The sequence below is a fragment of the Fukomys damarensis genome, unplaced genomic scaffold, assembly GCF_012274545.1.
Source record: "Fukomys damarensis isolate Sample0158 unplaced genomic scaffold, DMR_v1.0_HiC HiC_scaffold_2, whole genome shotgun sequence".
Lineage (NCBI taxonomy): Eukaryota > Metazoa > Chordata > Mammalia > Rodentia > Bathyergidae > Fukomys > Fukomys damarensis.
The window spans coordinates 44,821,047-44,834,950 of NW_022900914.1; the positions used below are offsets into that span (position 1 = coordinate 44,821,047).

At 39.7% G+C, this 13,904-nt stretch overlaps 1 protein-coding gene across 1 annotated transcript; it reads right to left on the reverse strand.

The window, feature by feature from the left end:
* Nucleotides 1-4,203: 4,203 nt before the first annotated feature.
* Nucleotides 4,204-13,330, reverse strand: Bmp10 (bone morphogenetic protein 10). The gene is made up of 2 exons (XM_010609695.1): nt 12,955-13,330; nt 4,204-7,339 (listed from the first exon to the last, which is right to left on the reverse strand). Exons 1-2 carry the CDS (start codon nt 13,286-13,288, stop codon nt 6,399-6,401), a joined length of 1,275 nt encoding a protein of 424 aa, XP_010607997.1. The 5' UTR covers nt 13,289-13,330; the 3' UTR covers nt 4,204-6,398.
* Nucleotides 13,331-13,904: the final 574 nt, after the last annotated feature.

Genomic DNA, 13,904 nt, shown 5'->3' on the forward strand with positions numbered 1-13,904 from the left:
TCAGGAGCTTCTTGGGATGCATTTTTTCAGAGCTGTGTAAATAGTCAGATGAAGGTTAAGAGAGGGCAGGAACTGTTTCTTGTAAGCTGACAGTTTGGGAGAGTGAGTCCAAGATAATCACATAATCCATTTATAACCACCCAAGTTAACAAGCTCTCACCTTCTCCAAATAGACCCCTTATTTACAAATAGTCACTTCTGAACAAAAGTGGGCTCTCACCCATGTGACTAGGGTCACACGCAGTGAGTATCTTGGCATTATTTTCCCACAACACTACAAAGATCAATTCACATTAGGAACATTCTTAGAACTAGCAAGATATTATTAAATATGTAATATGAGTATTGAATGCAACTTTTTCTCTTACTGTTTAAACAAACTACCACCCAAAATAATTTGCAGACGGGGTGGTGGCACACACCTGCAGTCCCAGCACTTGGAAGGCTGAGGCAGGAGGATTGCCATGAGTCAGAGACCAGCCTGGGCTATTTAGTGAGTTCAAGGCCAGCCTGATTGACATAGCTAGACCTTGTCTAAAAGACCAAAATATATAGATAAATAAATAATAAACAAATAAAATAACTTTCAGCCATGTGTGTATCTAATGCAATCAGAGGCTGGGATCAGTAGAAAAGAGTCCCCAAAACAGCACAGGTGATCCAGAGCAGCCATGCTCAGATCAGACTATGTGTGGAGAATGGTTCCAGGCCCCTCACTGTGGCAGACATCTATAAATAGAATTATTTACAGGACAGAATGAATTGGTAGCCAAAGAATTCAAAACCAAGTTACCAGAATGGCTTTTCAACCCTTTTTAGATCAGCCTTGGCCTATGTCCTTCGTGGGTGCTCAGCCCCCTCCCTCTATGACTAGATAACTCTCTCACCTTGTCACTGCTCATGCAAAGACAAGGATCATGCTCCCTGTTAACACATTTGCTGATGCAGGTTGCAAGCCAAGACATTGGAGAAGTCCTCTCAAAAGAGCTGCAGGATGATGGTCTGATGAAAAGAATTTCCTTCCACAGTGAGCTTTCCTTCTGCCCTTCAATTCCCAAATTCTGTCACAAGAATGAACTTGCTTCTAGAATAGGCAGCAAGGTTTGTCTGTTAACCAGGTCTGCTGTCTCTGAGAGACAGGTCCAGTCCTAGTGTAGGCTTTCCATCTGTTTGTATCAGCTGAGGGGAGCTGCTGTAACTTACTCAGAATTTATTAAAATCTTATTAAAATAGAGGTTCCTTTATCTAACTTTCAGGAGGCTGAGAAGTCCAGGCACATGCACCTGGCATCTGGTCAGCATCTGATAAGGGCTTTCTTGCTGCATAATATGGCACAGGGCATCACACGGTGATACCGAGCAAGCACACCAAAAGAGCTCACTTTGATAACAAAGGGACTTTTGCGTATCCCATTAATCCACGAATGCACTCAGCCATGCATAAGGGCAGATCCCTTATGTCCCAGTCAACTCCCCAAAGTCCTGATACTTACTACCATTAAATTGGAGTTTAAGTTTCCAGTACACCTTCAGACCATAGCATATACCACTGAGGGGAATGGGACAATGAACTCAGAATGACAGGAGAGCTATCTGTAAGCCAGAGGGGCTGTTGTGGAGATGGTAGGTTGGAGAGGTGTGCGAAGCTATAAGAGATTATGGGCTGGGAGATTTTGAGGGACACCAGGGAAGACTTTAGTCCCATATAGGAAAGAACTGCTAAGAAGTCTCTACTTAGCTTTGTGCCATCTCAGTGACTTGAGCTCATAATGACTAAACGAAGTATAGTCAAGGCAGAGTCCTCTAAAAATATAATAGGTGCTCACAAGAAAGCAGTCCCCTTCTCATCACTAATGTTTGCAAAGAATATGAAACGTGTTTTGGCATGCTTCAAGACAGTAGGGCACACTACCTTACTTAAAACTGCCTTCCTTAAGTCTGAGATTCTATAAGGATAATAACCAAATATCAGTGAAATTTAGCCTAAATATTTTCCCCCAAATAATTGCTCTTTAATATGCCTCACTTGAAATTCAAAGAAATATTTCCCAACTGTTGACAAATGTAGGTAATTTCATTTTCTGTTTATGTCTCTCGCATTCATGGGATTTACTCCAAGTCATATGAAATGGGAGAACACATAACAACAGAATCTCAATCTGTAGTGAGACCACTTAGGAACTCAAAGCAACTTACTGTTCTTCAGGCCGTACTCTACTCATGCTATAAGAAGTTTTATTCCATCTGAGTGAAATGTGAAAGAAGGGTGAGGCGGTGGGGTATAAAAATAGATTTCACTTTAGGGGAAAAGAAGTTGCCAATGATTATTGTCAAAATAATTTTTTCATTTTATTTAACCAGAAGACATTGAATGTACACATTCAGTTTATAAACACAGTGTAAAATATTTACTTCTATCTTGATTTTAGCCTAATAATTACTACATAAATTTGGACATGGGTACTGAACTTGCTTTATCCAAGACTGTGATTGTGCTTAGCTGCTTTGGTGTCCAAGGTCTGGACAGATTACCCAAGGGTGTGGAAGCCCATTGCATGAGCACTGGCAAGGTTGGCTTGCACCACAGCCAAGCCAGGGCTCTCGCAAGTCAGTGCTCGTGTGTTATCGAAAAACGTCGATCACAACAAAGGGTCATTCCTCCGTGGACTCAATAACTTATGAATACATTTCTACATGCAAAAAAACTATTTTTGCTGCTATTGTACAGTGTTATCTACCTTACTTCCATCCAATCAAAGGCCCTCGTTTAGGGGCAAAAACATTCACAGAGACATAGTGTTTCCTTTTTCATCACACGTGAGCAGACAGAACTGCAAAGGCGAAGCACAACCCATAGTGACTCTGAAATAGAGCTACTATTCTTAAAAAAGGCAATATCCTTTGGGCATAAATGACAAATGGTTCAGCCAAACTACCAGTGGGCTTTGGGTCTGTTGATGAATTCAGTAAGAAGTAATGTATAAAATTCTTTTGTATGAGACATGTCTGTTACTCAAAGAATATAAATTATGAAGAATACCAAGATACTTAGTAAGAATTTTGTTTTGTCATTAATTTCCCAGATCAAGAATTATATACTGACAAAGTATTGGAACTTTGAGGCTGCTTAAGGAACTGCTAAATTCATATTTTTGACATTTAGAGAGTAATTGGTCTAATCAGAGATTTATTCAGTAAAGTCTCTAAACTGGTGGATAAGTAAAGGTAATGGGTACATTCAGAGGGGAGACACCTGCCTTGGGTGCTTCCAGTCAAATGCCTCCTCTGTTCAGTAAGTAGCAATCAAATTTCCTCACAGACACACAATAGTTTCCTTTCATGATAAAATGATAATGTCAGTTTATGGAATGACATGACATTTCTTGGTTAAATATTTCTTGGAACATCTACACTTAAGCTAAACCTGTACTATTTACAACAGTAAATATATGAAGGGGCTTGCGTCATGCCTAAAGACATAAATATACAAAACTTTGGTAAGCTTATGGCAAGATTCCTTAAAAGGACAGGATATTTTGATCTAAAAGGTGAGAGATGCACTTACTGTACAGGCCATACATTCCATGTGAGCTGTACTCTGGAGAAGAATAATATTTAAAAAGCACAAATTATTCTATCTGGGAAGGAATTACAAGCATAAAAATAAAATATTTGGTATTCTACACTATATTACAAAAATAAATATATCAATCAATAAATAGTAGGAAGCCTAGACTCTTACATGACTATTTTATTTGTGGGCTGCCCAAGTACCTCTGCTACAATTTTCCTCATGAGTTCTTTACATTTATCAACTTCAGGGATGATACTCATGCCATAAAAGTGTAAAAAAGAAGAAGGAGGAAGAGGAGGCAGCACAGGAGAAGAAAGCATGAGTGTGAGCCAAAATTGGAAAACCTATGACCAAAGAAAATATTAGAAGGCTCTGCTTTCTAAATAACAATTCCATGGCTTATATTAATGTGTGAAGTAGAATTACAGAGGTGCCCATAGGAGGAAGGCCACTGCCCCTATTTATGATTTTTCTCTTTTCATTGTCTAATAAAAAGAAAGAAAATGAGTACTAATAATACAGCTAGCACATTTGAATAACCAGTATAAGATTTTCCTGTATCCCCTTTCTACAAGGGAGAAGAATATATAAATGCAGTCTTATTGTGGACAGCCTGAATTTTTAGCTCTTTTTAATAGAATGATTTTAGGTGCTCAAGACAAAGTTTTTCCAGGAATTTGGTGCAGCCAGCAGATGGCATGGAAGGGTGCAGGGGCTGGTTCCTCACTGTGTGCTGCAGCCAGCACACACACAGAGATCCCAAGAGCTATTTGGCCGGTTTGTAGGAAGGGTTTGTACCCTCTTTCATTGAGGGTACAAAGTTGCTATCCACAGGCAGCTACACACACATGCTAGCACAGGCACACACACTCATGTTTTATGGAGGCTCACCTAGAATTGAGGGATTCTGAATTGCATGGCCATCTGGTTATCTCAAGTTGTCAATCACTATATTCCCACCGGCAGTGCAAATATCACTGTTCCTTGGGCCAAACATTCTCCAAGATTTGCCCTCTAGCCAACAGTGGAAGTGGATGCCTGCAGCTGAGGTCCAACTAGGGAAAAAAGGACCGTCAAAATGGCTTTTCTTGCTTGTATTTGCTGGGGCAGTGTGAGTCTATGCTCCTAAGAGGTTTGTAAAAAAAAGGTGAAAATTTCCCAGCATTAAGAAAAAGTATATGACTTCCTAAAGAAACATCAAAGCGGGACAAGGAGGAGCACATCTGTATTCACCTGTGTTACCTGCCTGAAGATGCCAGAACAGCTGGCTTTGTCCCCCTGAACAGAGTCCACCAGCCAGCATGGGAACCCTAAGATGGGAGCTGAAGTTTCAACTTCCTTCTAGCTGTTGGTAGTTGGACAGACCTAGCTGCCTATCAGAGCCTTCTTGCCAGAAATACTTTTCAGTCCTTCAGTCCTGGTCAGTTGCAACCTGGAAAGAGGGCAGAATGGGAAGAATGGGAAAGTGGTAGGGTTTCTACCATGGAGCAAATGTGACTTCAAAATTCAAGGGTTAACTTTCAAATCATTTCATTGTGTGTCTGTTCACTAATTTATGGATATTAATTTTGGCTCTATTCTTTTTCTTTTCCTCAAGTATTTTCTATGACCAAAGCATGTCATAAAGAATGTTATTAAAATAAAAGTAAGTCAGACATCAGGGAGAATCTAGACATGAAACCATCAACTCTTTTTCCCTAAAAGCAAAGGCATGGGTCAGGAAGGCCAATGAAAAAGGGAACATAAGAGAATAGGCAAAGGATAAGAGACACGAGAGCAGAGAAACGAAAGGGAAGATGCAATATGGGAAAGAATGGAAGCAGAAAAAGAGAGGCAAGGGAAGAAGAGTACGTGGTGGAGAAAAGTGTTTTGAGAAGCGAAGAATGCAATGAACAGTTGCCTCCTGATTGTCCTTCTCTTGGTCTTTGTATCTGGTCCAAGAGGTTTAATGTCCTAATTAGAACTGCTTATGACTCTACCCACTCATCTGACAACTGCATGTGTACCCTTTTCCTGTTTCTCCTTTTCCCACTCCTCTACCCTCTGCAGCAATAAAGGCAGCGCTCAGGGCCCGGCACCCTATCTTCTGAAGAACAGAGCTCACCCTGCAGTCCCCTGTGTCTTCCTTTCTTAACCAGGGGCTGCCCCATATCGCACCTAAGTTCCATGGGCTCATTCCTTGCTGTCATACCTGTGGGTCCACTGCCTCTCAAAACCATTTGGTTTCTGCATCTAACAACCTCTTCCCTCAAGCATGCAGCCTCCCTCACCAGACCTGCTGCTCTGAGCCATGGTAGAAACTAACAAAAGCTATAGCTACATCTCCAGAGTTTGTCAGAAGCATAAGACTTCCTACGGTGGTTAAATTCCTGATGCAAACATTTTTCACATAAATCCTATTCTGAGAAGAAATGACTGCCTTTAATATATGCACATGGAGTGAATCATACATGTATATGAGCATAACCTGCCTCGATAGAATCAGAGTAGTTTCCTAAATTCACGTATGTACACACATGCATACATGAATATGTGTGTTTTGATACTGTATTTTGCTCAGGGGGTGCTGTTTCTAAATTGATGTGAGGGATAAGTAGGGGAGGCCTGCCATTTCTTAGAGATAGCATTGCTAGGAAATGACAAGTACAAAGACAGAATGGAAGGACTAGATTGAATAGCAAACTATGCATTTCCTACAACAAACAAACCTATCCATTTCCCTAAGGCAGCAAGCTCTCTTATCTGTACACCCTCATTAAATAGTATCATTAAATAGAACACAAAATATACACATTTACAGTTATTAAATAAGCCACAGTGGTCTTCTATCTACAGCCACATTCAGAGACAGCCATGCCTTCATATTTAAACTTGTAGGTGACAACGCCTTTGTCTAAGTAGAGGATGGAAATGGGCTCCAGCTTGGTGGGCACACAGCAGGCTTTGGAAGCTTTCTGAGAATTCTTGAGGTGGACCAAGGCCTGGATAATCGCATGCTTTGTGGGTGTGAGATGCTCTGCCAGAGGGTAATTACAAACACCCCGACACTCATAGGCTTCATATCCAGGTGGAGCAATGATCCAGGAGTCCCAGCCAATTTCCTTAAAGTCAATATAGAGAGGGGTCCTCTTGCAGTAGTTCCCTTTGGCATTCCTTCTGATTCTGGAGGTGGAGTCATAGATGATGTTTGACCTCATCTGCAGCAAAGCCTCTTCCCCAGGCCCACTGGAAAAGCCATCCATGCCAAGGTTGTCTGGATCCAGAAGTTGCTCATGGGCAATCATTTCATTCAACTCCTCTTTCTGCTCCTTGTCACTGCTTTGGTCATCAGAAAACACAACAAGCAAAGGGTCATGCTTATTCTGACCACTGGTGTCTATTTCCAGTCGTCCCCTTTCAATGTCCTCAACTTGGTCATGTCTGCTCTCAATGTGGACCTCCAGCTGGTGGGTAGATGAGCTTGATTTTTGCCAACGTCTGATGGCATCTGTGACATCAAATGTTTCCCACTCACTGTCAGTTCCATAGATCTCCCCTGACACTAAGACCAGCATGTTTCTTTCACCTGTATTGTCCCCTTCACTCTCTAATACTTCAAAAATGGTAATTTTCCGGTCCACTCCATCATACATCATGCGATCTCTTTGTACCAGTGTGTATAGTCTGAGTTCAGCCATGATGACCTCTTCATGGTGAGGGACGGACACATTGAAGAGGAGGGGATATTTTCGGAGTCCATTGAAAGTGGCTGGCTGAGAAAATACATCTGAAAAAAAAAGGATTTGCAAAAATTAGATATGCAATATGTGTTACAGAGAAATGGATGTTTAATCTATGTAAAAGGAGGGTCTTTGCATACAGGAAGCTCTATATAGAGTGAATGAGAGAAGAGCAATGAAAACAAGCAAAATGTTAGCATTCAGTGACAAAGAAATCAGTGAAAGTTCAGTGGTAAATGCCAAGCTAAGACTGAGAAACATATGGAAATGACTGCCTAAGGGATGGGAGAAAGCTCATTCAGCCTTGCTTGAGTAGCTCATTTGTCTCAGAACTATAGAGCTAAAAGGAAATTGGAGATTGTGTTGGAGAGCACTGTTTTTCTAACCAATAAAAAGTTAGCAAATGGGATGTGTGGCAATAGTGGTTCTTGAAGTTTTTAATGGAAAGGACTTCACGGCTTTTCATATCTGAAATAGGTGTAATAGGTGGAGCTCTTACATGGATGGGCCCTAGTATTCCTGAAAGACTTCCAATTAGATCAAGGGATTGATAAACTATGGCCTACGATTTCAAAAATAAAATTTTATTGAAGTGCAGCCTCACTCATTTGTTTTTGTGTTGTCTATAGTTATTTTGGCTCTATGAGTTAGTAGCAACAGAAAACATATGGCCTGCAATGCCTAACATAGTTAGCTAGGTTGGGCCTTTTACAGAAAATATCTGCTGACTCTGGCTCTAGACCACAAAGAATAACAAGGTCAATGCAACAGCCAAAAACCAAGGGGGTCACAGGAGTTGATTTGAGGGTATATGGTTCCTTTATAAGGAGGAGAGAGAAAATGATTTTTTTTCAGTTTTTAAATGTATTAAATGTAATTTTAATTTATAAAATCTGTAATATTTTTTTTCTATAAAAATTCTCCCTCTCCTTTCCTGTTTCACCATGCTAGATCCACACTCCACTATAGTGTAAGGAGTTGTGGATAGTTTCTTTTTTTTTCCTCATTGAGTTTGTTGGTACATTTTAGTTCTACATTACAGTTACATTCATTATTGGGATCTTGTACCTTTACATGACAGGTCTTGGTTCTCATTTTTTCCCTTTGTCCCTGCCCTCCCTTCACCCCCTCCTCCTCTCCCCATTTACAAACATTTTATTTCCATTTTTTCATTTTCTCCTATTCGTTTCCTTTCCCTTATTACCTTTCCCCTACCCTTCCCACTTTCCCTACACCTTTAGCCCCTTTTCTTCTTATTTCACATTGTCAATTAGATTCATTCATTCATAGGAAAATGGATACATATTGAGGATATGCTTCTAAGTGAAATAAATAAGTCACACATGTGTAAATACCGAATAGTGGCTCTCATGTGAATAAACTATAATAGCACATAAGATCCTAATGAGATAATTGACAATGAAAAAATGAATCTTAAAGATAGACTGACTGACTTTCTCAGTCTTATTTCTTCTGGCATGGAGTTTGGCACATATAGGTCACTCCAGAATTTATATGAAATAACTCTTATAAAAGTCCTTTAGTCTTAGACATCTACCTCCAATCACCATCACCTTGATTTCTTATCAGAGAATGTTAGAGTGCCCAATACTCCTGTATACTTGCCTCAGGTAATGAGTATGAATCCATAAGGACATCTGTAATCAGGTTGTCAAAGGATCCCACAACACCAAAAATGCTAAGGCCCACCAATTGAGGGCTTCTCTATTTGGCAACATTCCTCCCGTTGTGCACCCAATTTGTGATTTCAGTAGGATCCCTGTTGCAGATTATATTCTTTGATTATTTTCCTGTAACTGTATCTGGTTATTTTACACATAATATCTCTTAAAAGAACCGAAAGGCTATCCTTGAAGTGATAGCTCTGTGAAGATTTTGTTTTTAACATCTACAGTGGCCAGGCATGGTAGTGCACACCTGTAATCCCAGCACTCTGGGAGGCTAAGGCCACAAGACTGCAAGCTCAAGCACAGCCTGGGAAATTTAGTGAGAATATGGCTTGGTGCAAGGCCATGAGTTCGATCCCCAGTGCCATAAAGGAGAAAAAAGTACTAAAATAATAAAAATAGACATGCACTACAGCTTCCTCTGGGTACCAACTCCGGCTATCTTATATACTGTCAGTGGAAAATACTCACCTATAGAATTAATGTAAATTCAGTGGCCTGGCTCTCAAGACCAACCAGGTCCCTGATCCAGCCTCATTTCCATTCATCTTCTATAATGCATGAAAAGTTGCAAATGTTCAATTAATATTTGTTGAACAAGTAAATGAATTTGTAAATTCCTTTGTTTGAAGATACCTTCACTGCTTGCAGAAAGACTCCTTTCATTGTGCTCTTTGTACCTTCAATATGCTCTTCTGATCCTTAGAAAGCCACTCACTTCATCTTCACCCATCCATCTCCTGCCTCCCCTTCCGAGATCCTTCCTTCCTCAAGTCTCTGACTGAAAGCTTAGGCCATTGTAAGTCATGTAAGTACACATTCTCTGTCGCTGCCTTGGATTTCTCATTTACATCTGTATATTTCAGTTGTCGTTTTATGAATGGGTCTTCCCAAATAGATTACTATCATTCTTGTGGCAATTACCACGTCTCAGACTCCTTGCTATGTCTCTAGCCTACCATGATGTCTTAAACAAAGACAGTACCTTAAAAATATTAATTAGTTGGTGATTCTGGACACCAGACCAATTGATTTAAGAGTATGACATGTGTCCTTAACATATTATCAAGTTTTTGGGTAAGAAACAGAAATAGTGTGGGAGTTGTCCCTCTAACATAAAAATGGAGGTGATGACTTCCTTTGGACAAGGAACATGAAGGTCCAAAACTGGGAATGGACTGGTTGTTCCCCTTTTAAGAAAAGTGCAAAGTAAAAATCTCACTGTAGTGACAAGAACAGATTACAAAAGAAACTTTTGGTGATGATGGATATGTTCACTATTTGGTCATGCTGATAGTTTCAATGGAGAGTTACATAATTTTTATTTGTACATATTTGCAGTACATAGTATTTATATTCCTTGTGTGGAGTTGGTATATGTTCATAACACATCTTAATTCTTTTTCACATCTCCTTTCCCCCCCACCCCATTTCTTGATCCCTTTCCCATTTAAGAAAGATCTATCTATCTCCCTAGCTTTTATCATTTACCTTTTATTTTGCTCTGTATTGCAATTTGGGTTTCTCATGTAAGAGAAATCATGTTATACATAAGCTTATGTGTCTGATTTATTTCACTTAACATTATGGTCTCAAGGTGCATTCATTTTCCTACAGATGACTCAAGTTTATCTTTCTTTATGTAGAGTAGTACTCTATTATGTATAAATATCACGTTTTCTTCCATTCATCTGTTGATGAACGTACTGCTTGCAAGAATTAACTATTATGAATTGTGTGGCTATCTGTATAAACATGGGTATGAATGTATCACTACAAATCTTTAAAGCCTACCAGTTATATGTTTTAAGTATATATGGATTTCTTTATGTTGCTTACCACAATAAAATTGTTTTTAAAGAAATAAACTCACCGAGAAGTTCTTTGTATGTGTAGATGTATTGGGAGTCATTTCAGAGAAAAGAACCAGTGTTCCTAACAAATCCCACAAGCCAGGTGCTTTATAAACATGGTCTTACATGGCTCTCAAAATAAACTCATAAAGTACATATCTGTCCTTTGTCCATTTTGCACCAGAAGAAATCAAACAATAATGCAGAAAATTGGGAGGCAGAGCCAATCTAGGAATTGAAGGCATCCTTTTTCCATTTGTGTTCCCCAGATGAGTTAAATTTGGAGATTTTGTTGTTGTTGTTCTTTCTCTCTGAGGGAACTGTACTGAGTTGACCCAGAGGGTCAGTAGTGAGGTAAGAGCAGTCAAGAGTGTGAGGCCAGTATGGGGGTTCGTGTCCTCGTGTTTTGTTTTCTTTTGTCTTGTGTTTTGGTACCGGGGATTGAACTAGGGTCCTTGTGCTTGGGAGGCAGATGGCGGAACCACTGAGCTAAACCCTGGCCCTTGTCCTCATGTTTTGAATTTCCTCCCACACACTGAGAGATGCAGGGACTGGGGATCCATTCAGAGACTTGCTTTTGCTTACACTGATCATTCAGATCCTCCGTGGGAGAAGTAAGAATGGTTTGCAAACATTTTCACCCCTCCACCACCCACAGCCTGAGCTAAACACTTTGAGCTCCGGGCTGAGAAGTTTAGGAAGGATCCCTGTGGGAGGTTCTTTGTTTTCCACTTATACTCTCCTCTAAAATGAATCTGCAATCTCAGCTTGCCATTTCCATTAGAGAGACCTTACTAAGTAGACATTGTATCCATCAATTAAATTTAAAAGTCAAATTATAACTTGAGACCTAAGGGATAGCTGTTCAAAATTTACTCCAATGCCTAGAATACTAAGCCATTAGTAGTCTAAATTTTGTTCAGCACTTCATAGTAAACAGCAGCCTTTGTTACCTACAAACTCATTATTCATTGAACTGTTATGTATTACTGTTCCCCTTTCATTGATGAGGAAATTGAGGCTCAGATAAACTAAGCCAATTATCCATAATACCCAGGTCAACCTGCTCCCCAAATTCCAAATTCAAAGCTTTATCTTTGCCACTGCCTTACTGCTTTCTAGAACATCTGATGAACATCAGTAAAAATGTCTTTTTCATCTGTTTAATGACTATAAATGAATAATTGGAAAATATTAATGAAATAATTTATTTGGCCTCTACCATGGTATTAGATTTTTATTTTTATTTTTATTTTTTTCTTCCCTTACAATATTAACCAAAGCATTAACTCACTAGCTCGCTAGATCTAATGTCTGAATTTAAAGATCATCAGGGTGTGGGCATGGGAGACACACTTTTCCCAAAAATAACAAGTATTTTGTATTACTCTTCATAAAGACACAGAGATGATAAGCTGGATCATTAACTGGGTCATGCACACTTCCTGGAAACTTTCAAAAGTGCTCAAGAACACATTAAAAACAATACTATTTGAGGAAAGTTCTTCCAAATGCAAGTTTGTGCTCTGTTTGAACATTTCTTAAATAAGGTCACAAAATGGAATCTGACCCAAAGTTTAAACAATACAAAAATCTCCACTTTCCAGCCTGCGATTGTGTTCACCAATTTCAAGTATAAGTTGACACATTTTTGTCAGCAATTAAAACCCAAAATAGAAAGTGAGTCTTATCTAGAAAGTGTCAGAGATATAGCTACCGACCACCAGTAATTTTCTTGTATTATTTGAAGTCCAAATTTAAAAAATTAAAAGACTCCATTGTGATTTCAAAATAATAGACATTTTGTGGTTCTGTATAAAAAGACATTTTGAAGCACCTTTTCGGATTCTGAAATGACAGTATGAATGTATAGACCCAAATGTTCCTGTGTATCTGTGTGCACATACTTTTTTTTTTTTTTTTTTTGGTACCGGGGATTGAACTCGGGTCCTTGCGCTTGCAAGGCAGGCCACCGAACCGCTGAGCTAAATCCCCGGCCCACGTACTTTTAAATGAACATATTCGTGCTTATCCGCATCATCCCCATGTGTTGTAAATTTACTTGCTGCTTCTTGAAAAAAAACATACGAAGAAAGCTCATTAACAAAAATGTAAACTTACCTTCATTCTTGAAACTCCTGATGATGTTGGCAGAGGGCATGGAGGTCCGATCTGTGGCGAATTTGTTGTAGAGTTCCAACATGTACTCTGGTGGGTCCACTTTGGCTGAATCCTGCACTGGGATGTCAGACAGGTTCAATGTCTTGAGGAACTCATCCTTCATGCTCTGCAGCAGCATGTTAAAGTCAACACCATCTTGCTCTGAGAAGACATCATCAAAGAGGGGCATATCTTCTTCCAGGGGTGACTGCTCAAGGCCCATGATGGGACTGCCAGAAACTGAGCGAGCCACCAGGCAGAAGACAGTGTACAGGCACAGGACTGGGACACCCATGACTCCGCTCAAGCCCCCAGGCCAACTCGGAAAGGTTTAGCTCTCCTGGGCTCTAAGTGGCAGTTTTATCTTGCAGAGCGTAAATGCCTCGTGTCACTGGAGACAAGTTTGGAAACCCTTCCTCTCTTGCCCACCCCCTACCACTCTTCCTCTCCCCTTCAAAAGTCAGGTTGCAGTAATTGGAGAACAAAATCTCCTATAGGGGCCTAGCCTTTCTTATCTCCTTAGTGTAAACTTGTGGACCAGATTTTGTTTCTATCTTCCAATCCCTTTTTTCTCTTAATGAGCATTTTGTAAACATTTCCACATTCTGACACTGGTTAGAGAGATAGGACAACTTTCTCCTTGCAAAGGCCCTGCTACTCTTCCTTCCAATTCACTTCCGTTTGGCAGGAATGCTTAAATTCTGCTTTTATAGGGTTCAGTTTCACACATGAGTATATTAGATATTAAAAATCAACAAAATACACACAGTGAGACATATTAATTTAAATGATGGGGCTTACACCCTCAAATAAATATTTTTGAAGACTGATCAACTAGCCAACAACTTCAAGTTAAATAAATAGATATAAATGAATTTATATCCATCCTTAAGCATATATCTTTTCCTGAA